A 27,321-nucleotide genomic window follows, 5' to 3' on the forward strand; every position below is an offset into this window, starting at 1 on the left:
GTCAAGCACATGCGTGATTCAATTGTTTTTTGTACGACTCAAAATAACATTGAATATCGTACGTATTTTAAGAACCTGGAATTTCTTGTCGTAAAACAAAAGATGTGGGTTCATTTATGAGCGTAGAAGCATCCTTTGTATAGAAAATAATATAGTAAGTGATTTTTAAAGGAAATTTGTTTCGAAAAACGCCGTGTGTTGAGTCATTTCAATAATCAAAACGGTTTAAGTGGCCCCCGAGTGACAAATTTCATGACCATTCGTCATGAAATTTGCTTTATTTAAAAATAATTATAGTTAAATTAATACTGATAGAATTAAAAATGTACATATGTGTTCAATTATATCAAAGATCTCAAACTTCTGAATTTTATAAAACAGAAGTATGTTTGAGAGTCACCTTACAACGAGTCTCGAATAGATCAAAGGTCAAAATCTTTCGGATTACGTTTCCTTGCAGATTGCTAGAATACAAAGAGCTCCTTAAGCCAATTTCATATTGCAAAGTGACTGTAATTGAACTACAATGGTGTACCGTATCGTCAGTAACAAAATAAGGAAGATGGTACTCAAAATGAATTTGAATTTGGAAATTAGCGATAGGCGTTTGTCTGTTCCTTTGCTTCATAAACCTGGTAATTTAATAACTATATTTATAATATGAAGTTGTATAACAAATAGTTTTAATGTCTAGTTATTTTTACAGAAATATGGAACGAACGTCGCGTCCTAATACTGGCACTTAAATAAACTGCAACTCTCATTACTCTAAACCTAGTCCCGTCGCTGTATTACATACCCAGCAAAAGCGTTTATAATGAGCAATTATTATCGTCAATATTATACGTAAAAAATTGTACCTATACATGTTATGTCATAAGGTCATACAAATATAAAAAGCAGCAATAATGGAGCCATTTACACTGCAAAATTGCAGTTGCTTTGCTCCTACTCGATGCATATTACCTACCTCTGCCAGTTGAAACCTGTTCCCATTGTCCTACCATCCGTCGCCCAGTTCTCAATTACATAGTTTAGTTAAATTACACTACTACTTGATGTTATTAAGAAAATTATGGCATTTTACGTAAAGACTCCTTAAGAAGGATGTGTACATATAACGAGGATTGTCATTCCAAAAATTGACTTACAAACTGTATTATAGATTACACTTAATTCAAATTTAATACGTACTCATTATTGTTATAAAAAAAAAGATACTCAACTACAAAACAATTAAAATTTAGAACAATTTAAAAATATGCTCCCCGAATCCAATTTTAAACGCTACGCCAATTAAAAAATATCTACCAATAAGAGAAGGTTCTTAAAAATACTTAACATATATCCCACCTCCACTTTTCATAATAATATAGAGAAAGATTGAGCACTAGCTGTTGCCCACGACTTCGTCGCCGAGGGTAGAAGATATAAGTTATGATTTATAACTGCCCTGCTTTTTTCATATTTTCCATTGTATCTTCGCTACTATTAGTCGCAGCGTGTTTGGGATGAATGGTCTATTGAACACAAAAAATATTTTTCAATTTGGACCAGTAGTTCCTGAGATTAGCGCGTTCAAACAAATAAACAAACAAACAAACTCTTCAGCTTTATATATTAGTATAGATTCGTATCGGCAAAGTTCTTAAGAGAATAGGAATAATTTCTAATTTAATCCAATTGTCATTCATTCATCGGCCATTGTAAAATAGCAGAATCGGGGCCCCGCACCGTTTCTCAGTAGAATCTTAGAATCATTAAGAAAGATCCAATGACCATCCCAGTCCCGCAGGTTTTATGCTGAAGAAATACTCTTCCCAGTAATTATAAATCAATTTTATAGGTTTTGTTTATACCATGATTAGACTAATTCACAAAGGAAGTGCAATACCCATCGATTGATCTGTGACTTTTCAGAAAAGCTGTAATAAGGTTTTATTGCTTTATTACGTTTTTAATTATAAAGTACTAAAAAGTGCCATTTCCTTTGCATTTATAAAATATCTCTATGATTCATCTTAAAGGAAAAAACCTTAAAAGATAATACGAGTACTTGCTTGTTATTCTAATGTTTAGTAGTCCTGACTGCTATACATCGTGGAGGTAGTGAGTTCGATTCTTACCTGAGACAAAAGTTGGTGTGATCAAACGATCATTTGTTCTGTGCCCGGATGTCATTTAGCTATAATATACATTGTATTACGAATTATACTTTTACAATTTGTTGCCTTCGCGTGCGAAAACGATCAGTTTTAAACAAGCCGAATAAAGGTACGTTATGGGTTAATCAAAGGTGTCAGCTAATTCACAACTCCAGCATTTATCAGAATCGGTCTTGCCGTTTGAGCGTGAAAAGTTAACAGACATACAAACACATTAGTGTGATATTCAGTCCATTATTTTTTAAAATACCAAGCTTCGCTTAATTTGATACTAGTTTGGCGTTATTATTTTTTCACACCGTTTAATTTATCCCGTTGAAGCAAAAAGTTTATTAACTTCAGTTCTTTTGATGATAATTATACTTTGCCATCGTTAAATGGTATTACGCACAAAATAACAATGGAATTTTAAATCATTTTTACGACTCTATTACTTACTAGTTTTATCTTGTTTTCTTAATAATCATGGCTAGGTTGTATTTTAAAGATTGACGAACAAAATTGTAGATTAAGAGATATGAATGACTACCATGACTTGCTGCTTATTAAAACAATGATGATTTGAAGAAGATAGAGGACTTATTTTTTTATGTTTTCCTACCAGAGTTACAAAGTCATGATTTTAATTGTAATGCTATTTATGAATTTTAAATACGTACTTAAATTAGAAAACAATAATTCAATAAGCAAGCGACGATATCCAAGTCACAACGCTGATCGCACTGAAGTGGCAAGTCGAAAGTCCACTCACAAAACCAAAATGACAAAAAAAAACATATTTTATAACCGAATACAATCAAACATTTCACAATAAAGATAAAGACGTCAACATCGGTCCTATTTATCAAAAGTTCATTAAAAGACCCGTCCCTTTGAGAACCTCATAGTCTTAAAGTCCAGGAAGACGGAACAAATGACTATACCTACATTATTGCACATACATACCTACACCTAACATCCCACAATAGCCGTTCCACTGAACCCCCTGACCTTACCTTCCTGTGTCATAACTGTGTCATCGAGTTACCACATCTGCCAAAAATAATGCGCCCGAAGTTCCTGGAAGCGACTCGTGGCCGCGTCTGAAGTCCCACTAAAGACCATGTGACTCACATTTATAACAGACTAGCTATTGCCCGCGACTCCATCCGCGTGGACTTCATTTTACAGCGTGATGTTTCCCGATTCCAGTACCAAATTTCATTACAATTGGTTCAGGAGTTTTGGCATCAAAGCGCGACAGACAGACTAATACTTTTGTATTTTATATTAGTATGGATTTTAATCGATTACTTTAATTTACAGTATCATCTAGTCTAGACTATCTGATACAGTCTGGTTTATGTCATGTCGCTAAGTGAAATTGTTGTTTCTATACATAGATAAATATAATATTGGAGTGCCTGTTTGTAATATTGAAATAACCGTATTTACTACATGCATATGAAAATTCGGTAGGTACACAAAATAACATATCAATTATTTTTGTCTGTATGTTTGTTCCGGTTAATATTTGAAATGATTTGACCGATTTTAACGGGACTTGTATTGGCAGATAGGTGATATACCTAATAAGGAGTAACTTAAGTTGCTATTATAATTATGTAAAATAGAAATTAAAGTTGCGGGTACATGGATATTATTAGAATCAAAATAGAATAAATATCATATTAGGAATACGTAACCAAAAAGTTTAGTATCAACTTTTTATATTACTGATCTACTTGCGTGGATATTTTTTTAACTCTTACTTTTCAACTCGATGATTACGACGTACGTTTGCGTAAACAAATAAGTATTTAAAAGAAAGAGCTACAATCAAAAACACTAATTTTATGTTGTAGGTATTAATCAATACGAGGTACGATATCAATGATGTTACTAGAACAAAAAAATATATAATTTCCAACTCCTGTAAAATTGACAAAAAATTTAAGAAAGTCCTTGAAACATTATTTCTATGTAACAAGTAAAAAAAACCTGCATAAAATATATAGTCTACTTCACTATAGATAACTTTGTCGTTATCAGTCTAACATAAGTATTAATTAACTCTTATCTTAATTAAACTCGGTACTTTAACTGTAACTTGGAAAATGTGGAGAAAACTATAAAACAAATATACCGGTTATCGCGTATAGTTAATTATTAACTGGGGTTAGAGGTTATTTAGTACTGATTTACATATTAACGTGAGTCTAATCTGTCTTTGCATAATTTTAATTAATTAAAGTTAACCTGAGAATCTCAAGTGAAAATAAATTAAGAAAGTGTTATTCTAAATAGGATTTAAGTGCTTAGTGAATTTTATGAGAGATATTTACATTTATTGTGAAAATAAAAATGCTTGTTAAGGCTTCTTCTCAGTTTTCAACAGATTTTAAAAAAGAGGGGGTTCACAATAATCGTCTGTATTAGATATTTTTATGTGTTACCTCAGAACTTCGAAGTAGATGAATTTTGTTAATACATTTCGATTTAATGTAAAAAAATCACTAAGTTTGTATCAGTTGATTTTATTTCAAGTTGTTTGTTTATTTTTCTTCTTAAACTAATATTTTAAATAAGAAATGAATGATTTGCTTGTCATTCTTTAACAACAACAATTTTTTGTATGGTAGGCGGCGATTTTAACTGCCTGTTTTTAAAATCCGGAGGTCCAAAGTTAACTGACCGACATTAAGAATATTAATATGGATATCGGAATCACAAAGGAATGACTTTATTGATGTGGTCTCTGCAGCTCTCTACAGCATGGTTTGGTTTTCATTTTTAAAAAATGACCTTGACTTTGACTTATCACTATCACTAAGCAATACGCATGAGCGTTTTGTCAACGTTATCTATAGAAGAAACATTCAAGAATTCATATTTCCCCTCACTTTCACAGTATCTTAAACTTACTATTAAAAATATTAAGGTACTCAAATATTTTCCATGAATGTACCAATAAACTGAAAGTAAACTAGCACATTATCGACACAATCAAACCTTAAAAGGAAGCAATTTTGCGAACTCGTTAGGCTTTGACAAGGTTCTAAACAGATAACAAAAATTAGCAATTCAAATACACACAAAAATAGTTAAAACTTCTAGCTAAACTGGTTTCATACATTATCTTGCAACTACCTAAAAAAGTATTAAATAACCATGTCATATTGGCCGATCGATGCACACTTAACTTTTGTAATTAACGTTCAAATTATACTGGTTGTTTCAAAAGTTCCAGTCGACTAAGTTAACGCGTATCCGTCACGCACTTGGCTGTTTTAACGTGTGTATAAAACTATTAAAATTTAAACCACTAGTATATAAACGAATCAAAAGGAAAAACATACATTTTGGGAAGCAATTTTAAAATTATGATGCAGGATCAAGAACTTCCATCCATAATTCCAAAGAAAGACTAACGAAATGATAACAATAAGCTATAAAATAAAAAAGAAATAAAATAAAGGTAAATTTAAGTCCAATTAATGGCTCGTAGTTTGAAATACCTACCCCAAATTTATAAAAAGTAATTATTATATCTTATCGAAACATAATGTCAATGACTGTGATTGTATCTAAAAGGCTGATCAATCAAACACGACACTTAAAAATTTATTATTTTTAGTAAAATCCTTATTAAATATAACCCTTAGTATGTTCAGTAAAAAATATATTTCATTTTGTTGGATACACTAGAACGTTTTAAACCAGGATTTACAAGCTTCTAGAATAATAACAAAAGCATAACGTCAAATCAAAAACAGCATAGACTCGGTTGTTCCAAAAAGACACCCAAATCCACAGGAAAAAATAATAGGAAGGTAAAATAAAAAGAGTTTTCAATACCCAGAAGCAGACTGATTTGACTGCACGTAAAGCCGAGTGATTGACGTCTACACGGTAAACCCTTCGTTGTAAAATCCTCCCAAACCAAGGACTAAAAAACATAATGCGGAGGTCGTTTAGAAAACAAGAGAAATAGAACTCAAAAACTGAAGCTGAGTTCAGCAGAACAGATCCGAAACTGAATGAGGACTGGGTTTTGAACACTCCGTTCAGTTTTTGTAGAATAGATTAGAATGGAATAGAATATCACCATAGAATTACAGGTAATATGGTGGTCTTATTGCTAATAGCAATATCTTCTAGACAACCTTTGCATGTAACTGAAAACGAAAGAAACCCTCTCTGTTTATCACCTTTTGGCAGTCATTGATTGTTCCATGCACAAAAAACTCTATGGGCAAGTCTAACTAAGGAGTTGCTACATCATCTAACACCAATAGTGGGCTTTTGGGCAACAATTTAACACGTTCATCTTCAAGACTATTTTAGCGTCTCGCGAGTAAGTCCAACAGGTACTCATTGGCAGAGCGCCAAAAATCTCTGTGGAAACGTTACCGACAAAACACGATCTAGGAATCGATATTAATATGTCAATATGTGTTTATATAAAGCTATCTTTGGAGTTATAATTTTAGAAATATTCTTTTTTTTGGAATGGAACGTTATGAGTATGCGGTTGTGGATAGGAATCTTGTTTTGTGCTTGTTTTTTTTTTAGATTTCCGTTGTAATGACTCGCTATCTAATGTACTTACTATGTTTTGTGCCATAATTTAAAATGTGTATGGGCTAATATTTTGTGGCGATAAAACCTTAATCATTTTCAGCTATTTAATATAAAAATGGCTTTTGGAATCCCCTTAGCCTGTGTATAACCTAGATTTTAAGATGGTTGGCAATTGCGTTCAATTCTTATACAAAGTAAATAAATTAATAAGCAATGGGATCACTACTTTTCTGTAAAAACTTCTTGACTCCTGGAAACCGCGCATTCGTAAGAAGTGTCTGAAATAGAAAATAAATCGTTTTCGCAGAATGTTGACTATTTTGCATCTGGCGTAATGAGGTGTCAATAAGGAATCCAATCGATTTTATCGATAAAACAGCCAACGAAATCGAGCGAGAAGGAATTATGATCTCTTAAAATAGGTCAAACGGTCCCAAATGTTAGAAATCGTTTACAATATGAAACCAGAAATATTGCTTCTTAATGCGATTAAATCACATAGCTTATACTAGTTTACGATTCTATTATAAACTGCTTCTATGACATACAATTTGGCATTTATCGTATTATTTTGTTTTGTGGTGATTTTCTGAATTGGAGCAATGTTGTTAATGCTTATAATATTACAAACGCGAAAGGTTTTATGTATGGTTGCATGGTTGTTCCTCTTTCGCGCATAAACCGCTGAACAGATTAAGACGAGACTTGGTACACAGATAGTTTATAACCACATTCCCGTGAGATCCCGTGAGTAAAAACAATTGTTTGTGTAAACCTTATTTAATAGTAATTTAAAAAGCTCATCAATTAGGACTTAACTACAGAATTTTTCTGCATTTTCATGAACGATTTAACCTTGACAGGCGTCAAATTATTTTCATGAACTGTAAGACTTGTTATGTAGGTACCTACGAGTATGTATGTGTTTGTTAATATTTATTTTACAGTAGGTACATACACATTTACGCGGAACGAAATTAAATTTCATGTGCATTGCGTTACGGTCTATAATTATTTCTTATCAATTTTCTACAAACGTGTGTATATATATTTTTTATACATAGATTTAGGTCACTTACTTCACTTTACAGCCTCAAACGTCGTTACGTCAAAAATAACAAATTATTTAACAGACAGTGAGTCACTATTGTTTCTATATCGCAAGACACAGACTGAAGTAATTATACGCTTACTTGTTTTCAAACAATTGTAAAATATATCAATTCTACATACTCGGGTGTACTAAAACATGGCGCTAAAATTTCGTTTATAAATCGATGCAGTTTTTTCAACAGTAATGTCACATTTTTTTCAGTGAACAATGACAGTTTTATTATGGCGTCATATTTATTGTCATTGGATCAGTGTGGTGTTCTTTTCATCAAATTTCACACACCTATTTTATATCCAAGTTAGTGTAATAGTGGTATTAAACTTAAAACAAAAATATGAATTTGCGAAGAGAAATAGGTAAAATGTTAACCCATTAAAAAATCGAATGATGTTTATATACGTAGGTACGTAACGCAAATTTTGCAATAACATGTAAATACAACAAAAAAGGTAACTTGCATTATTTTCAAAGTAAATACGTACCTATCAAAATAAGTCATAAAGTTAAAGTAATCCATTGAGATTGTATATGAGCAGACAGCGCCATCTGTTGTGTAAAGTAATAATATTTTCGATAACGCTGCGCGCGTTCACTGCTACACTTCACTGATAAATCGTAGATGGCGCTCCAAATGAAGCAGACATAATGAACGTCACGATTCAAAAGATTTGATACTTCGTTGAAGTATGTAAACCCGCCCTTAAACTTCATCGATCGGTAAAATCCAAGGTCGAGTTGATATGACATGACTTGATTTGATAGCGGATAGCCGAGTGGTTGCGGTCACCACGCCAATCCCACTAAGCGCGACGTGTCGCGGGTTCGATCTCCGCGTAGGACAAACATTTGTGTGTTCCACGAATGCTTGTTCTAACTCTGACTGAGTTTGTGCCTTTGACTTAAATGTTTGTGAAACCCTCCGCGAAACAAGGATTAAATTGCTTAATGAGCGAGTCGTTTAAAAAGTGACTTACAGATTGCTTCTTTCTGTTACAGCTTGATGACGCAACTCTGCAGGTCTTCAAAGATGGCGATTATGGACCTTACTTAGACCTGGACTCCACACTTGGAGAACAGGATGAAGAACTTGACGGACTTCAGGACAGGTAAGTCTTATCAAAGGCTATCTAAAGGCTATCTACTAAAAGATTTGATAATAAATATCGTTATTATATTATTATTATTAAATATATATATATACTTTTTTAAATTATGTTTTGCCTGATTGCGGAGTGGTATAAGCTATCATAGGTGGTTAACGGAGAGGTGCGGGTTTGATCTCGTAACGGAGTTGAATAATGAACGACTGTTATGAACTTGGATATTTCTATATGGGTAACTTATAGTGCTTTGAATTACGGTTAATTTGACTCCATTTCAAAGTATTCAAGAGGTCTTTTAAAATAAAATTTCCCATATTTCCACCTTAGCGAGAAGAAAAGAAATACATCTATCATAGTCACTCACCCAAACCTAATTTTGAAGCAAAAATTAAAGAAAAGTATTTCTTATTCTTACTTAATAATAAAATATCACAAAGGACCTCGTCACTTCAGTGTGTTTAGAAAATAACAGCAGAAAATTCACGCTTTAATAAAACTGAGAAAATCTAACTACATTTACCTACATTGAAGACTGTTGTTAGTTAAATAAAATAAATAAGGGTCAAACCTTGAACCTTAGATGTTCACTATCGAGTAATAGAAAAAACGAATTTATATAGGAAATTAATTTCCTTTGATATAATTGAAAACGATGTAAAACTCTCCTATCAGATGTCATACTTGGGTAAAAGCCCTTTACCATTAAAACTATTTTGCACGTAACTCGTATGCGCCCTTAGAGTCATTATTATTACGTTTGGAAAATGCCTAAATTGTAATGAAACTACTTTTGCCCGTGACCATGATACCTGCTAAGGTGTCGAAACGTCGGGAACAAAAATCTAAAATTAAACCGCGATAAAATCCGCAAAAGTTGTTTCACTTCAATGTCCAACATTTGCGTAAACCTAAGAAACCACTATGCCTACAAAACTGATTGACGACTGACTGTAGCGAAGCATACCAATGTTTTAAAGATGAACAGTTTAGGTAGGTTAAAGACCCATCAAAGAAGTTCCAATTCATTATTTCTCGTGTCCGATAATCTGTCGATCGAATATAAATATATAACGTACAACATTTAGCAAACAATCGCCGTCCGAAAATATGTTTTACGAATATATATTTTTGGATTTAACCTATAACATTCAACAAGCAATTTACTAAACCCACACCCCACGTACGTAGGTACATCAGCAATCCTCATTCACTGTTATTGAAATAAATAAATGCAATTTTCAATAGTCAATACAAAGAGATTACGATTGTACATTTATCAATTTCAATCATAATAATCCCTGGAACCAGAACAACTTTTAACTCATTGAAACAACAGGGCCCCAATTCTGCTATTTAAAACGGCCGATGAATTAATGAAATTTGACTTAAAATGTCAATTTTCGTATTCCCTTAAGTATTTTTCTACACAATAATTTGAAATTTAGTGCAGGACGGTATACTTAAGGTCAATACAATAGACTTTCAATTATGGTATTGGTAAAATGCTTAAAAGAATAGGAATAATTTCAAATTTAATCCAATTACCATTCATTCATCGGCCATTGTCAATAGCAGAATCGGAGCCCTGCTAATTCGACTAATGATAACGGATAACTGCAGTCAATTATTATATTTGCTAATTAATTCTCAAATCCGTTATCCGAGTCGTGAATTAAATGTACGTTCTAACACGATTATTGTATTATTGTTTGTATTATCTTAGTTTATGTAATTGCAATTAGGGATGATGACTGGATGCAAAAAGCAAAAATCTATTTAGTCAGTCAGATCGATAATTAAAAAAATTAAAACAACATTGACAACGATAAACTGCTGTAATTTACTGCGTTATTATTTGTAAATGTCATCTTCGTAAAATGTTTAGACGGCTGTGATGTATTATACGAGTACGCCATGACATATTTTATTTTTCCACGTATACCTATTCAATTAATGTAAAAATCTTAAGGTAAGTTGCTTAACTAAATTCTACTACGTATGAAATAAGAAATCAAATACGAAGAGTCCCGTCGAAAGACATATTCTCTTTTAAAAAGTTCACCAATGCGCTATCGATCAACCAGGATATCACTAAAATATCACTCTTTCAAAGCCAACAAAAAAAGTGCACAAATCAGAACAGCCATACATTATTATCTGGTATTAATTTAGACCCTGAATGAATATGCGTCGCTGGTCCCCCTCGACCGCTTATTGCTCGGTTCCGGCACTTCCACGCTCCCCTCTGTTCCTGTATAAAATAAAACTCGCCTACTCTACCATCCATTGAAAGTCTGACATGCATTCACACTGCTCCGTAAACACAGAAGAAAAGTGAAACCGCAAACAAAACACTCTACACGAAGTTCAGTTTGAAATTCAAAGTGGTATCCGTAAAGTGTAGGCGCAACAAGTGAACGTGTTGCGGGTTCGATCCTAAAACAACAGTTTGTCTAGTCCGCAGATATTCGTTGCGATTCCGGTTAGATAGGTATATTGTTCAAAGTGACTTGATATTCTCTAAGTCTTTCTTCATTTTCCTTGACCAAAATAGGAGAAAGAAAATGTATTGGATAACGAACTACTCTGTCACATTCTCAACTTAAATAAAGTTATTAACAAAACAAAGAAATCTGAAATTTCACTTCAAGTCAAATTTTAAGGCAATTATAAAACTCATAGTAATCTAGAACATCTTACATACATTAAACAAATATATAATGTTTTCTTTTAACAAACCTTAAAAAATTAAACCAATAAAGAAGGCGAATGTAACACGTCCATTGGATGCGATCCTATATGTTGATTGACAAGCCACTGTAAATGCAGGGGCTGCAAATATAGCCTAAATGAATGATGACAATCCGCTGCGCTGGATATCCTAACAGCGAAGACTGATTGTTTTAAAACGTAGGAAGTTGCATCACCAAACTACGCAGTTTGCTGATGAAAATGTAGGGAGAAATAGATTTTGAACAAACACTGCTCAAAGTAAAGAAAGAATATGTATTGTGATGGAGAAAGGATATTTTTAGAAGTGTCGCTCTGGTCCACTGTGGGCTCACCAAATACTATGCCAATCAAAATCCCATCCGAATTCGAATAAAAAAAAAGAACTTTGATATTGAAGTTTATTCGGTACATTTTGGTTGGTGAACTTTGAGCTGCGACTGACCATTCAAACATTACATGCACTTTGCAATATTACGAATGGATAGTTTCTAAACAGCTGTGTTTGACTATCTCTTCGGCATCCTCCAGATAGTGCGCACCTAAAACCGCATCAAAGTGAATTTTGCTCTCAAAATCAATGCAGCTGAAATTCAGGTACTTGTCTGATATTTCAGTACGCATTTCACCGAAATATCACAAGGTGAGTTCTCAGCAGTTTCGTTGTTTACAATTGACAGTTCAATTAAGCTTGTACTCCCAAACTACAACGTGCTGCGGCTGTCCAAGCAAATTTTATGATTGCCTGATCCAAATGCAAAATGAATATTTCAGTTCAAAACGCAGAATTTTTTCACATAATTTCAGCGAACAAGATTAATTAGAAAATCAGAGCAACTTAATTGGAAAACTTTTTATGATTTACTTTCAAACTACATTTTTACTGTTATATGAGTTCTTGTGCAGAAACAAATATTTATAGGACAAAAGGTTAAAGGTTCTCTGTCAGTTTTAGTTGGAGAATTGCAAAGACTTCTTCAAACTTCGTTGTAAGTTTGCGTGCCTTCAGTTCTTGCATAAAGTACCTGCAGCTGGAAAAAATCTAATAAATATTCTGAGTTACAAACTATATAAAACCACATCCACTGCACAGATAGCCAAGTGGTTGTACAGACAGATAGCCAACGTCACCAACCCAAAACCTATTGGGCCCGAGATGTCGCGGGTTCGAACCCGCGTACGACAAGCGTTTTGTGTGATCCACCAATGCTGGGTAGGTGTCTTTTTGCATGTGAACTGATATTTGGGAAGCCCCCGAGATACAAGGATTTAATTTATTAGTACAGATGTCGGTTTTATTAACAAAAAATATTATATATCCAAAAGAAATTAACAAGACAATAATGTGAAGACTCATATGAAATTTAAATGCTATCGGGATTGAAAAGAAAATTTTAGCGATGTACCTATTCCCTCCATTCGATAAATTATAAAAAGTGCTTGTATTTTTGTTTAAACAAGTAATTAAAAAGCTAGTTACGCCAAGACGCGCACATAACGTGACGTCATCAGACAACATTTCATACCGATATCCTCCTGTCTGGAATATGACCTCACCCCCTCAACCTTGATGAGGTCGAATCTAATACTTTTCAACAGACTTCAAGAATGTTCTCAATATGTCTGCACTTTTTTCATAAATCTTTTACTTTGATTAGGTTGATTATGTTTTAATTAAACGTGAAATAGCAGTCACTTGATCCTATAAAACTATTATTAAATTTAGTTCTTTAGTATTTATTTGAAGTCAACTGTATGTTTTTGTAGTTGAAATAATATTACAAAGGACTGATACAGCTACAAATATTCCTTTACCCGATTAGCGGAATATCGTAACAAAAGACTCGCTATAGAAACGTTATCAAGCTTTTTCCATAGGACGCATCATTTTCCATGATTTTATAAATAGATCAGTACCGGATTCGACACATGTACATATATTTGGGTTACTGTTACGCTACTGACCCGGTAAACGAGTAATTTCGAGGTTTAAACAGTCAGACGTGGTTTCTTTAGTCATCCTATTTTAGTTATGATAAAATTGTACTACAATATTATTTTTTATTTTATTTAGAGAACTTTTCTAATATTTTACATTATTGGCTTATACTGATGGAAAACTAAATTTAAATGCTATTCTATAATATGTGTAATATTTACAAAGCATCAAAACATCAGCTTAATTAGCGACAAAGACGGGAAACGTGACCAGATACTCCCAGTTTGAAATCTTTGGGCAATGAAAAGCGCAAGCCGAATCCCGCACCAAGGAAATTCAACACAAACATTCAAGACTTAAACTCAGGACAAGTATTCGTGGATCACACAAACGCGGGAATCGAGCCCGCGATCCGTCGCGCTCAGTGGTTTTGGCGTGGTTTACCCCAACCACTGGGCTATCGGAGCAGTCAAAAATATTTGCTCATTAAAAGCCAGTGTAATTCACGTGATCGCGACATGTCACTTTATATCATCGCGGTAGAAAGTATGGGTATTTGTAACGAGCGAAAACGTCCATGTTTTGTTCAATAGCGCTTTTTTCGATTCTGTTTCCATCGCGATGAAGTCGAACGCTAACAAAAACTAAGTCTTAGTTTGAACAATGAACTTACACTGCGAGCGTATACACAGGGTGTTTTAAAGTTCTGGGAGAAAACTTACTATTAAAGTATCTTACGAATGGGCATGCGAAATTCTGTTTCATTTCGCGTAATCTTCACTTTTGGTAGTTAAGAACTCTTTCCAACTGATATTTTATCGAACTTAGACCTTATCGCGAAAGTAAACCTCCTTAGAACTTAGTACACTCTGTTGCAAGTCTTCATTGCACACGAAAATGCCAAATTTACGTAGGAAGACTTGTGTCAATACGGAATAATCAATTAGCGAACCAGTTCCTTGAGAATACTCTTGACCTTACCAAAACGGGATGTCTAGCATCAAAAGGGTCTTAGATGGAATGACATAATTCGTAAATTACCCGGCAGTGCATCCGCAAAATCCTTTACTCTCAGTACTAGCTTCAAGTAAAATTGTATTATCAGTGAGCGATAGCCGCAGTTGTCGGCGAGAAGGCGGGCGCGCAACACGTCCACCGACATTACTGACCTAAAAAAACATATTCCTTCTGCATACAGTGAATTTCTTGATATATCGGGATAAATATGAGTGATCAATCAGAAATGTATTCCAAATTATCGAGTTATTTTAATAAAATTAAATTGTATAACATTTCGTCTAAACTGTGTTAAGTTTCATGCGTACAGTGAAAATTGAAATACAGTGAACTTTAACTTTTACACATTTGAACTTTAGAATTGCTACTACTAGAATGTGTTAAATATCTCCCAACAATCGTCTCGGGAAAAGCTTAAGAGAAATTAATCAGCCTGTATACAATTTGTCGGGGAAAAATGGAAGATGACATGCGAAACTTCACACGGTGCGACTCGGCCGGGGGAAATGCATCGCTCGAACGTTCAGTACCGACCAGAAAATTTAGACAAGTGTCTTTGGATTCTGGGATTGATGAAGAAGTGTACGTAAAAGTGAACATAGATCTGGACCTGGATTATGATATGTCTGAGGACGAGGATGAAGACTACGCAGAGGAAGACATGTGAGTTACGATCTGTATTTGTTCATACCTGTTGAACTTCTTCGGGATCAATATGAATCCGTTGATTTAAGAATACAGGAAGTTCTTTTTGGTATAATGTCGTATTGTTTAGCGGATGGTGTGTCTAAAACCCGTGCTGTGCATTTTTGTGTTCGCTAAACCTTTCGTTACGGGATTAAGTAAAAATCTTCGCTCATGTAAATTTGTGGTGAAAATCTTCACGGAACAAAAACATTTATACAAATACAGTTTATAATTTTCCTTTTGTACCACATAATACGTTTTGTAGAATTAAATGTAGCGCTGAGATTCACGTTATTGTAATAACATAGTAACTCCATTAATATTTTGCTGAGCAAATCAATAAACCAACTACGCATTACGTTTTGTTTACCAACAAATTGATTCCCAAAATTAATTTATTTTATATTCATGTAAAGCTGTCATATCTGCAGATGCAATTAATAATAATCCCCATAATGTTGTTTTTGATAATAATCCAGCATTCAATTTAATCAGAAAACACATTTCTTTTTTCATTGTAAAGTTTTTGACACCACGTCGACCTAATTTTTTTTGACTCGGATGGTTGCAAGACTAGCCGTAACACGGAGCATGGGTTCGATTCCAAAATATTCGTTCCGAACCAGGGTGAGTTTTGCAAAGTCCGAACATAGCTTTTTTCGGGATTCACACTTGGCATAAAGACTAAGTTTGCCTTATACAATAGTGTCGATTACCATCTATGCATATGCTTAATGAGTTTATTTTTGTAACTTTCAGAAACTTATACTTATAATAAAAAAAGGTATACCGATATATAGGTATACCTATATACCTCTATATTTTCTTTTTGTAAGTCAATACTAAGAAAAAAAATATATTGTCAGATAAACATACTCCTGATATTCGAAATTGTAAACTATCAGCAACTCGTCTTGTGTTGTTGACAACAGTTTGAAAGGCAATACGTTTTCCTTTGTAAACGAATATTGAATCTCTCTTGAATGTCAAGGTTTCCCTGTCTTTGATCACGTGTGCGCTGCAGTGGCCGAGTGGACGATGTTCACGATTACCTTTCGAACGTATAAGTGATTTATTGTAATCTGCTAACAAGCTTCTGACAAACAAACAAATCTGTAATCTAATAATGAGATTACTTATCGATTACTGAGTCTAGATGTTAGTTTTTAAGTGTAATAGGTACTGAAGTGACGAAGCCTTGACTTATTGGTACTACTTTATTTTGAAGATAATTTTGTCTGCATTTTCGTTTTGGCAAAATTGAACGGCTGTGACTTTTAAGCGGATTTTGGTGAGGATTCTTACAGAATGTCAATTCACATGCGCAATGAACACTCAAAGTCGTACTAAGTTTTCTTAAATTTTTAAAATGTTTTTCTGTGCGAGTATTGAACCCGCAACACGCCGCGCGCCGCACTCCACGTTGTCCTAAAGGCTATACGCCACTCTGTAATCCATGCAGTAAAATCACGGATCAATATTTCTATTTCAACCCGATACCTGCATTTGAATATATTATGATTACTGTATATGTTGCCACCCACAACCCTTATTATTGATCTTTGATTTCAAGGCAATTAATATTTAATTTAATTTACAGTGTGCAAGGTTCTCGTCCTTGGCCTCAATTCCATTTACTTATTAAAATTGTTATTTTATTTTCAGCCGCAAAAATGCGTTGGTGCTCCGTACCCAGTTGTCTGTCCGCGTACATGCCATCATTGGTAAGTTTATCCACAATTTCGAGTGGCTACATAGGACATCTACTAATAAAACAAAAGAGGCAATTACTGTTTCAATGAACTTTACTTATTTCTGAAAGTAAGAGATATATTTCAGGGTAGCTTCGTTTCGAGAGATAATCATTTTGGGCTATCCTGCGCTGTCTATCCATACATGGATTTGATGTGGCTTTAACCATGGACAGCTTTGCATTTGGCAGAACTTGATTAGAGAAAAGCAATTTTGAATTTGCTTCACGATTTTGCTCGAGATAGAAGGAATGATGACCAGGCTTGAAGAATTAATAAAACATTGAACAATGCATTTCAACACTGCAACCCTACCTATTCCTGTCAAAGGGCAGTAAAAAGAAGAAAAAATATTTTTTTAAATTAGAGAACGCGCGTATGGATTTCGTTTGTTATTGCAGAATTTCGAATTTCAGAATAAAATTGCGAGCTTCAAATTTCGTACTAATAAAATAAAAATGTGCGCCAATTAAGTAGATTTAACAAATAAAATCGTAAGTCCTCCCTCGAGTGTAATGCCCCTAATAATGCTTGTAGGTATTAGGGTGTTACCATAGACACCGCTTGATCTCCAAATGAGTCACTCAAGTTGTTGTTTAGTCGCAAACGATTTTTTTTAAGTATCATTGTATTGAATACGTTGTGGAACATTCGGGATTGTTTGTGTTTTGCAGAGAGATTGCTTCACTCTCAAGGTCGGGAATTGCGCAGGGCTTTGTTTACGCTCAAACAGATCTTGCAGTCGGATAAGGACCTCGTTCATGAGTTCGTGGCCAATAAAGGCCTGGACTGCCTCATGCAAGTCGGGAACATGGCGGACCACAACTATCTCGATTACATCCTCCGAGCTCTTGGCCAGGTGATTACAAGTTTTCAATTTTCAATTGTTTTTGTTGTACAGTTGAGTTCATTAATAGATTACTCTTCCATGCTTTTACTAATTTCTTAAAAGTTTTCTCGTGATCGCTTCGGATCAATGATTTTATTAACGTCTCAAAGCTAACATTTTGAATCCTTAAAAGTTCTAATATATTAATGTTCTCTACTGTACCTAACCTAGATAAAATTAAAAACTGCCTCATATTTTGAACATTGTGGCTGTGCACAATATGGGGACTTTATAATCCGTAGAAGAGTTATATGGATTCACCATTATCCGGATTCTGTTCCATCGGTCTTCGTGATTTTTATTAGTGGTATTTCAGGATCAGGTTAATAAAAGGATTAATGGAATATTAATATTTTTCAAAAGGTTTAATCATGCATATTGAAAGAAGCACGTATCTAGAGGCGGTATTAAATTTCAGTATTAGATTTATTAATATTTTACATTATGTTTTTAACATTTTGTACAGTGACATACCTTTTGACTAATTTAATGTCGCAGCTGCCGGAAGATCAAGTATTATAACCCAGACTTGGAATCCGAAACATATATAAAAAGTAGCTAGTCTCATAATAACCAAGATCAATTAAATCGTTTTGTTTTCAGATACTCCTATACGTGGACGGGATGCACGGAGTGATGGCTCACGCACGCTGTGTTCAGTGGCTATACTCACTCATCGCCAGCAAGTTCCGTCACGTCGTCAAAACCGCTTTGAAGTTACTCCTTGTCTTCGTGGAGTACACTGATAAGAATTGTCTCCTCCTCATCGATGCCATTGTTTCCGTAGATAATTCTAATGGCAGGCAGCCCTGGTACAACATCATGAAGATCCTACAGGACTTTGACGCTTCGGATACGGAGCTCCTGATTTACGCCACGACTTTGATCAATCGGTGTCTGAACAATGTTCCCGAGAGAGACACTTATTACGATCAAGTTGATGCTTTGCAGGAACAAGGCATAGATGACATCATACAGCTATACATGTCTAAACAAGGAACCGATTTAGATTTGCTGCGACAGCTTCAGATATTTGAGGCTGTGTTGTTGTACGAGGATGGAGACGAATCTGGCACCGCCCTTAAGTAAGTAGACGCAGTAAAACTGGCTACCAGACGGCACAAACTGAATATAATATTAAAGTCAGAAATAGTAATAGATACTCATCTACTCACACCAATGAAGTAAATGGAAAATAGCAATTAAATGTTTCTGTATGAATTAAAAATGTCTGAAACTATTTTAAAACATTCATTGTAATATTTCAGACAACTGGATGATTCAGTTATCAATTCGATTCGCCGCAGAAGTATAAATTTAAGTGGCCCTGAACGGCGAAAATCTAAGAAACAACAATCCAAAGAGAAAGGTAAGTCCTTACGGTTTTATCGAGTTAGATAACTTTTGGTGTGCTTTCATTATTACCATTTGTTTAATAATAATGTTTTTGCATGGTATGGCTTTTCATACCTTAAATTTACTAAGACTTTTTCTCAACCATTACCCAATTCAGAATTTAATTTTGATTTGAGCTTGTCGTTCATTGTTTGCCGAGTTTTTGAGATGAATGTTGTTAAAGGAGCAATTACGCAATATTAACATTACATAATAAAAAAATGAATCAATTTTAACTGTACAAGAAATAGTTGTTCTTTTAACAACATTTTCCATTAATCTGAATTTCTTTATATCGTATCGTTTCTCGCTAACTACAGCAAAACCAGTCATCACTCACACGGAAACAGACAATAAAATAACAAATCACCATCGAACACAATTCTTACCATCTATTACTGATAACAATAAAGAGAACAAAGAACTGAGCTCAGCTTTAAGAAGAAGAAGAGACAGATACGCGAGGCAGGCACACCATATTATTCAACAACAGGAGATGCTAAACAGTTCCAGTGACATTTACAATGGACTGTTTGGTAGCGCTAATGGGAGCTACAATAACACCAATGGGAGTGTTACTACCACAAATGGGACTTTTTCAACTCCTAACGCGAGCTTTACAAGCACTAATGGTAGTTTCACAAGCCCAAACGGAAGCTTTTCAAGCCTTAACGGAAGTTTTTCAAGTGCCAACGGGAGCTTTGCGAGTACTAATGGAAATTTTACAAATTTAAATGGGAATTACACAAACACAAACGGGAATGTTACTACCACGAATGGGAACTATACAAATGGCACTTACAACAATAATAATAATAATAAGAGTTATTCGGGTGTCAATGGCAGTACAAATGGTTCTAATCACGTGAATGGAGTCAATGGTCACCAGGAAGAAGATGACACTTACTACAATAGGACATCCAAGAACTTTAACTTAGCCGATGTTTTAAAGAATGGTTTGTGCTTTCAACTAACCAACTAATTATTTTATCACCAGCGTTGTTATGCTTTATCGCTTTTTTATTTTTTTGGATTATTTATAATCTAAATAGACATAAATTGATAATTTATAAATTCACAGGAACCCAAAGGTACACATCTGGTCTAAAGCAAAGAATTCAAAATGGAACTTTAGGTCATAGCGTGAATGCGGTGGATGCAATCGCTGTAATACGCCAAAAGCAGGTTGACACGCCACCTGAGGTTAAAGATGATCGTGGAATACTGCTCAATAGAGAACACAGCATTAAAGATCTAGCTCAAAGACTGACCAGCCCAGTCAGCCCAACCTCGGAGGACAAACCTCTGAGAGTGTCTGACATGGCAGGCATCGTATCGAAAGCCAAAGAAGAGTTAGCTAAATCTCAATCGAAAGGTAAAGACGTCACATAGTTCTGTCAAGACGTTCACAATTCCAATAAACTAGTCAAAGTTGTTTTTGATTTGTTTGTTCTTCAACTGTTTTTTCTCTAACATTATTCTTTAACTTTTCCCACAGAAATCATAAAAAGCCCTACCATTGAGAAGTCAGCCAAAGTCCATGAAATCAAAGTATCGGAGAACGATTTGCATTGGGAGGAACTTCGAAAGGGTTGTCTACACAGGGAATTCCATTTATGTGATTTGGATTTCTCTGATCTTCGTGAAGATTCTGATGATGAGATGTCATCACCTATTGTTAACGCAGCCAGTGGTCCTCCTCCTCCTCCCCCGACAATGTTCCCACCTATGGGAATGCCTCCTCCCCTTCCCGGTTGCTTTCCTATTAATTCTAAGAATAATGTACCTACTCCTCCAAAACCGGCTCTTTCTTCAGAGTTGTCAAACGATTCTGACAGCTCTACTATAAAGAAAAATAAAAAGACAGTTAAGCTGTTCTGGAGGGAGATCCAAGAGAACCCTATTCCTGTAGCCATCAGACCTAAGGTCGGAGGGTTCATCTGGGACGATCTGCCCAGCGTCAGCGTTGACACAGCTATGCTTGAGCACCTGTTTGAGTCTAGAACCAACGACTTAATAATCAAAGTAAGTTTGGTTATAGTCGAAAAAATATATTGAATCGAATTACAGCGATAGACTTGTTATGAAATCATTTAGAAATATTTAAGCACACTACACGTGAAAAATCTTTTTTTACCATTTTTTTTGTTTAATTCCGAATCGACATCTATGTTTTATTTTTGGTTTTTCAACGTGTTTATACAGACCCCATTATAAATACCGCTTCTGTAATTAAAATAGACAACTTTCATAAACAAAACAAAATTTATCATCATCTGATAAAATTCGTGATAGAAGATCACTATTTTAATTCCATAAGTTGTCCATGTCCATGCACATAACCGGTATGTATGGTTGGGGTCTGTTCAAACACGTTGCAAATTATAAGCTATTTTTCTCACTAATGTTACTCTTTCAATTTATTTCATGTGTTTCTTCGGGGGTCTCCAGGAAGTGAGTATAACCAATTTTTTATCAAACATTTTCTTTTCTTTTTGTTTAAATTTCAAACATCATATATATATTATGATTATTTCTACAAACAACACTTAACATGTATAAGGCTTAGAAATACGATAGGAAACTATTTTAAAATACCTATAATAATATAACTAACTGTAGAACTATCTGGTGATTACAGAAACTTATGGAACCAAAGAGAAACCTTATACTAGACGCAAAGCGATCTAACGCTATCAACATAGCGATGAAGAAGCTGCCCACACCACAGACCATAAAAGCGGCCATCATGAAAATGGATGCAACAGTCATTGGTCGTGAGGGTATAGAAAAACTCCTTACGATGCTTCCAACTGAAGAAGAGAAAATTAAAATTCAAGAGGCGCAGGTAAGGCTACCGAATATTTTGAGATAAATATTTTTGGGTCAACGAAATACATGCAGTATTATTAATTTTTGTTCAAACAGTATGCTAACCCGGACCTACCTCTGGGAAGCGCTGAGCAGTTCCTACTCACCTTGGCTTCTATCAACGAACTCTCATCCCGACTCAAACTTTGGGTATTTAAATTGGATTTTGACAATTTAGAGGTAAGATTTCTGAGCCAAACTAAAATCAATCTATTTTTATTTTTATTTGCTATTAAAAACTAAACTTCCTTTGTGGCATTTGCAGAAAGAAATCGCGGAACCACTGATGGACCTGAAGCAAGGTATAGAATTGTTGAAGGTGAACAGGACGTTCAAGGTAATCCTATCCACTTTACGAACAGTGGGGAACTACTTGAATGGCAATTATGCCAAAGGATTCCGGCTGGAGTACCTGTCCAAGGTCGTAGAGGTTAAGGATACAGTGCACAAGCATCCGCTGTTGTATCACATCTGTGAAATGATTATCGAAAAGTTTCCAGATAGCTCTGACTTTTTCAGTGAAGTAAGTATTATCATGTTACGTTACGTTCTTTCGATATAAAAAATTTAATTTTTTATTTAGAAATAAAATAAATGAGCGTAACTTCATCACTCTCATAACGCTATGATTCTATTTTTCAGGTTGGTCCCGTAATCCGTGCGTCTAAAGTGGACTTTGACGTCCTTTCGGCAAATCTCCAAAAACTCGAATCTGATTGCAAAGCTTCATGGGATCACATGAAACGCGTCGCCAAACACGACGGCTCACAGATCTTTAAAACCAAGATCAATGAATTCCTCACCGATGCAGCCGAGAGAATCATTTTACTATCCGTTATTAAAAAGAGGGTTATGAGCAGGTAAATAGCTTAAATAATTTAAGATATAGTTCAGAATATACAACCTGTAATGTTTTTTTTTCAGAAATCCTTGTCTAGATGCATTTGCGATGTAAAATTGAATGTGTACAATGCGATGCGAATCAGCCCTTGCGATTTCTACATTTGTATGTTAGTGAGACAGATAGAACAAAGACGTTTTTGCTTGTTACAGATTCAACAAGTTCTTACTGTTCTTGGGAGTTCCACCCTGCGATATCTCCAAGACAAAACCAGCAGAATTCCTCAAGGTCATAGCGGAGTTCTCATTGGAGTACAGAACTACCAGGGAACGTGTTCTGCAACAGCTGGAGAAGAAAGCCAACCATAGAGAGAGAAATAAGACTAGGGGAAAGATGATTATTGATGTAAGAATAATATTTTCTAAACGAAACAAAAACAATCTTGTTTTCTTGTTATTAAGATCTATTTTAGTATAAAAATCAAGCCCTAAAATATTTAATGTCTTCATGTCTATGGCATTGTTTCAGGTGGGCAACTATTCTCACAAAAATGGAGATCACACTGCTGATAATGCTCTGAAGGAACTGTTGAAGACCGATCCCGACACTGATAGCCTCACAGAGGGAAGGAGGAAGAGTCAACCAAATAGCAGGAGAATTCTAGTCAAGTAAGCATTTTTTATGGACTTTAGTGGTTCTAATAGTCAGGATGTCTTTGAGTATCTCAGATTTCCAGTATTCGAGGCGCAAAACATGGGTTGATATTTACCTAAAATCATTGGCGGGTTCCAGAATGTTCCAAACAGAAGCAAGTTTTTAAGTAGTCCTCATTAATTATGTAAAGGAAAAATACTAACCGCTTTCTCCTTTTCAGTGGAGACTTATCGGCAGATGATGAAATATTGGAAAGCCTGGTGCGATCAGCCACATCAAAGCGTAAGCCAATGACTCGAGAACGCCGACGAAACAGGATCTCTGACCGCAAGAATTGTAAGTTCAATTTTTATGATGCTTGGCAAATACATATTACATATGGTGTTCGAAATAGGCTGTGCTGGTATTGTTCTGTTTTCAGATCGAGATTAATAGCAATTTAAGATTGATAATGCACTTTATAAGAAAAGTCTTAAAGTATATTTTCAATTGAAGAGCAAACGGTCATAAAAATAATCATAATGCGAATTTTTACTTTAATAGATACTGTTTAGCTGAATCGATGATTTAATTATCTCCGTTATTAAATCAAATTTTAGTCAGCGCGGGATAATGTTATTCCTAAATTTTATTTGCTGTGCGAAAATTCAAAATGTTTTAGTTCAACAGGTTTTGATTTAATAATGCCACCAACAAAATTTCAAAACTGATAAAATGACGACAACATAATTGCGACTTAACTTTCATTTCGTGTAGAACGCGGCGAAAACTGTTTTAATTTTTTCTTAACATTACAATTTTGTTTTCAGTGAACAGGACTTTAGATGGAAACCAGTCATGACGCGAAAGAATCTTTACGGTACGTGTATATTCTTTTCTTTTATAACCCGTTGAGTGTTCCAGGGAACAAAAATATCAATAAACAATGACTGAAGTGGATATGGACATTTGTTTTCTGGTATATCGTATATTTGATACGAAAGCTACGAACTTTTTATTTCTGGAATGCAACCTCTTAAGGGAGTAGAAATTGTCTGCAGACCGGACATGTCAAACGTCTGTTCAGTACACACAATACAATGCTGAAAGATCAAAAACAAAACACAGCTACTATCACCCTTAGATATCATGCTGTCTTCGTCATTGAATGCGATCTGGACAAAAATTTACGTTTTATAACGTCCCTTAGGTATTTTCGAGGTAACTTTAAGTGCATGTCCAAAAATTTTGTATTTAAATCTTAGAATTAATTCTTTCTGTTTCAGATTCCGGAACAGAACAATGAGCCGGACGCGTAATTCCAGTAACATGGAAAAAACAAGATATTCGACGTTTTTTGAATCTCATTTCAATGTTTTCCAAATGTCGAAGCAAAATTGTTTAAAATATCAATGCTTTAGAAGTCCAGCTATATTGTATGTAGTCTTGTAGTAAAAAACAATAGCAATATTATTCATCTCCCTAAATATTAAACTATGCACGATTAGCTACAGAATGATAGAAATTATATAAACTAACACCCATAATAGGGAGGCTTTATCTCGCAAAGTTGCTAGTATTGCATTTCATCTGCCGCTAAGACCTTTATTATCAGGCTAGGTAAGAAATACTAATTTAATCCAAATTACTAATGAAATAGATACCTATCGTAGTTTTCGTGTGAATTTAGCTTCAGTTTAGTCCCACAAATGGTGATTTTTAATTTATTTCAATAATAAACCAAAGTATCATCGTTTTTAGTAACAACATAATTAGATCCAAAATATTTTAAAATCAGTTATTTGAGAGACAAACTCATACGTGCTTAGACGATATTTTTCACAAATCAAATACTTTCCTAAGAAATGTTTTTTTCTACGCCGAGAGTAGAAAAACAATTGCATTTCTATCTTTGCATTTCCTTTAAAAATTTCATTTAAAATATTTACCATTTTATCTCGTAAATATACATGTCGTAATAATATTATATACCCAATTAGTGATAACAGTAGTTCGAATACAGATCTATAATTATTCAAGAAGAATCGATGTTCTGTGTTAGGCTAATATCGTATGTGTGATCTAGTTAATTCGTCTGATGACTTCTGAATAACGTTTTTCCAGTAACAACTTAACTATAGCGAGTAGGGGCAGGAGAGCTTCCTCAAGATAACTTATAACAACAAATGACCGTGTCTTTACCCGCGTTTTTAGAGCGATGACCGAAAACCTACTATAATCTACGGTGTCAGCTGTCTCCACATAATAAGTGCAGCTGTTTGCCCGTGAAGGCGTAATAAACACACATAGTCTTTGGCTTTTAAAATATGAGTGTGTTACTTTTTTAATTATGAAATAAAAAAGCGAAACTAATTTCTTCATGAATACGTATACTACTCGCACTAGGTCTTTCACTTGACAAAGTCTATAATAGACTTAGTTTAATATCAAATACTCTAAGAAAATAATTATTGGATGATCTCCCGTGTACCGTTAAATTAATATTAGTAGTTTTCTGACATTGTGCTGTAGTCTGTAGTCCAGTACTAATTTATATGCATTTCATCATATTACACTATTTAATTACAGGATTAATGCACGTTCATAATAAAGTAAAACTAGTTTCAATTTAACATCTAATAGGCATAGAGTAATTAAGACTTAGTCGCAATACGCATAGAGCCCGCTTTCGAAAGAGGCTTACAATTGAAGCATGTAGGTTGAATAGGAAGTCGGCTCAGTGTGTGTAGCGACAATTTTTAAATTATGGATCAACTGTATAGGTAATGTATATCCCAATGTTAGTGTGTATTTAATGTAAATAACTGATGTAAATAGCCTTTAACTAAATACTTTTTGTGGTTTTGCTGTCAGACTTTTGAATTTATGAATGTAGTCCAATTTTCGAGCTTCGGCAGAATGATTAAGAATAAATTGAAATAATATCTTCTCACCTGTTTTACAAGTCTTAAGGCAAGTATTTGTCAGCTCTGCGTTTCCATATTCTGTCTTTACATGTGAATGTTCGTAATACATTTAATAATAATTATGAAGATTGTTAATTACCACTTTTTCTGAGATTTGTAGCGTGACTATGTTTATTGTACTGTAATTATTGTATTGTATTCGTTATAAATTAGATAATCCACTGATTCATTATCGTTATAACAATAATAAAATATTCAAAATATTATGCAGTTTTATTTTCACGTCGAATGATATTAAATGAAGTTGACAGCTGAGGATGAAGTTTTATCTTTGGTTACCTTATAATTAGAATCGAAACTATAAGGTCCGTATTACAGAAGGCTACTCAAGTCAAAATCTCTGTTTAAAACTAGATTTGAGTTGAGATTTCATTTTAGAACGCTCCTTGAGCATAGATTCGGTGATCATAGTTCAGCTGAGTGTAGATCTTATTCTAAATCATTACTCAGTTCTAGATTACTACTCAAGTAGAGATTTGATGTGTGATTACTCAAGTGTGGTCGACACCGCGCTTGAGCAGAGATTTCCCTTTGAGTTAAGCAAATAATTGTTTCGTAATAGAAATAATGGATATTTTTGAAGAGTTTGATTATTACGATAATTTATTAAACGATATTTATTAAACGTTAACGTTA

The 27,321-nt window shown here is 34.3% G+C and overlaps 1 protein-coding gene across 4 annotated transcripts in view; it reads left to right on the forward strand.

The window, feature by feature from the left end:
* LOC113507709 (FH1/FH2 domain-containing protein 3) overlaps positions 1-26,889 on the forward strand; it is a 90,126-nt gene extending 63,237 nt beyond the window's left edge. For 2 of the 4 annotated variants that reach the window (XM_026890679.1, XM_026890734.1), the window contains 9 exons: positions 8,839-8,948; positions 16,984-17,042; positions 17,744-17,928; positions 18,562-19,043; positions 19,227-19,327; positions 19,674-20,309; positions 20,435-20,728; positions 20,852-21,382; positions 21,995-22,115. In XM_026890679.1, coding sequence (XP_026746480.1) covers positions 8,839-8,948; positions 16,984-17,042; positions 17,744-17,928; positions 18,562-19,043; positions 19,227-19,327; positions 19,674-20,309; positions 20,435-20,728; positions 20,852-21,382; positions 21,995-22,044 — 2,448 coding nt within the window. In that variant the 3' untranslated portion in view covers positions 22,045-22,115. Of the gene's footprint in view, positions 1-8,838; positions 8,949-16,983; positions 17,043-17,743; positions 17,929-18,561; positions 19,044-19,226; positions 19,328-19,673; positions 20,310-20,434; positions 20,729-20,851; positions 21,383-21,804; positions 21,808-21,994; positions 22,202-22,281; positions 22,405-22,489; positions 22,748-22,866; positions 23,085-23,277; positions 23,471-23,593; positions 23,734-23,939; positions 24,056-24,528; positions 24,579-24,984 lie in introns of those variants that run through there. The other 2 variants (XM_026890857.1, XM_026890785.1) reach the window with 2 other exon arrangements.
* Positions 26,890-27,321: the final 432 nt, after the last annotated feature.

The sequence above is a fragment of the Trichoplusia ni genome, chromosome 1 (assembly GCF_003590095.1).
Source record: "Trichoplusia ni isolate ovarian cell line Hi5 chromosome 1, tn1, whole genome shotgun sequence".
NCBI lineage: Eukaryota > Metazoa > Arthropoda > Insecta > Lepidoptera > Noctuidae > Trichoplusia > Trichoplusia ni.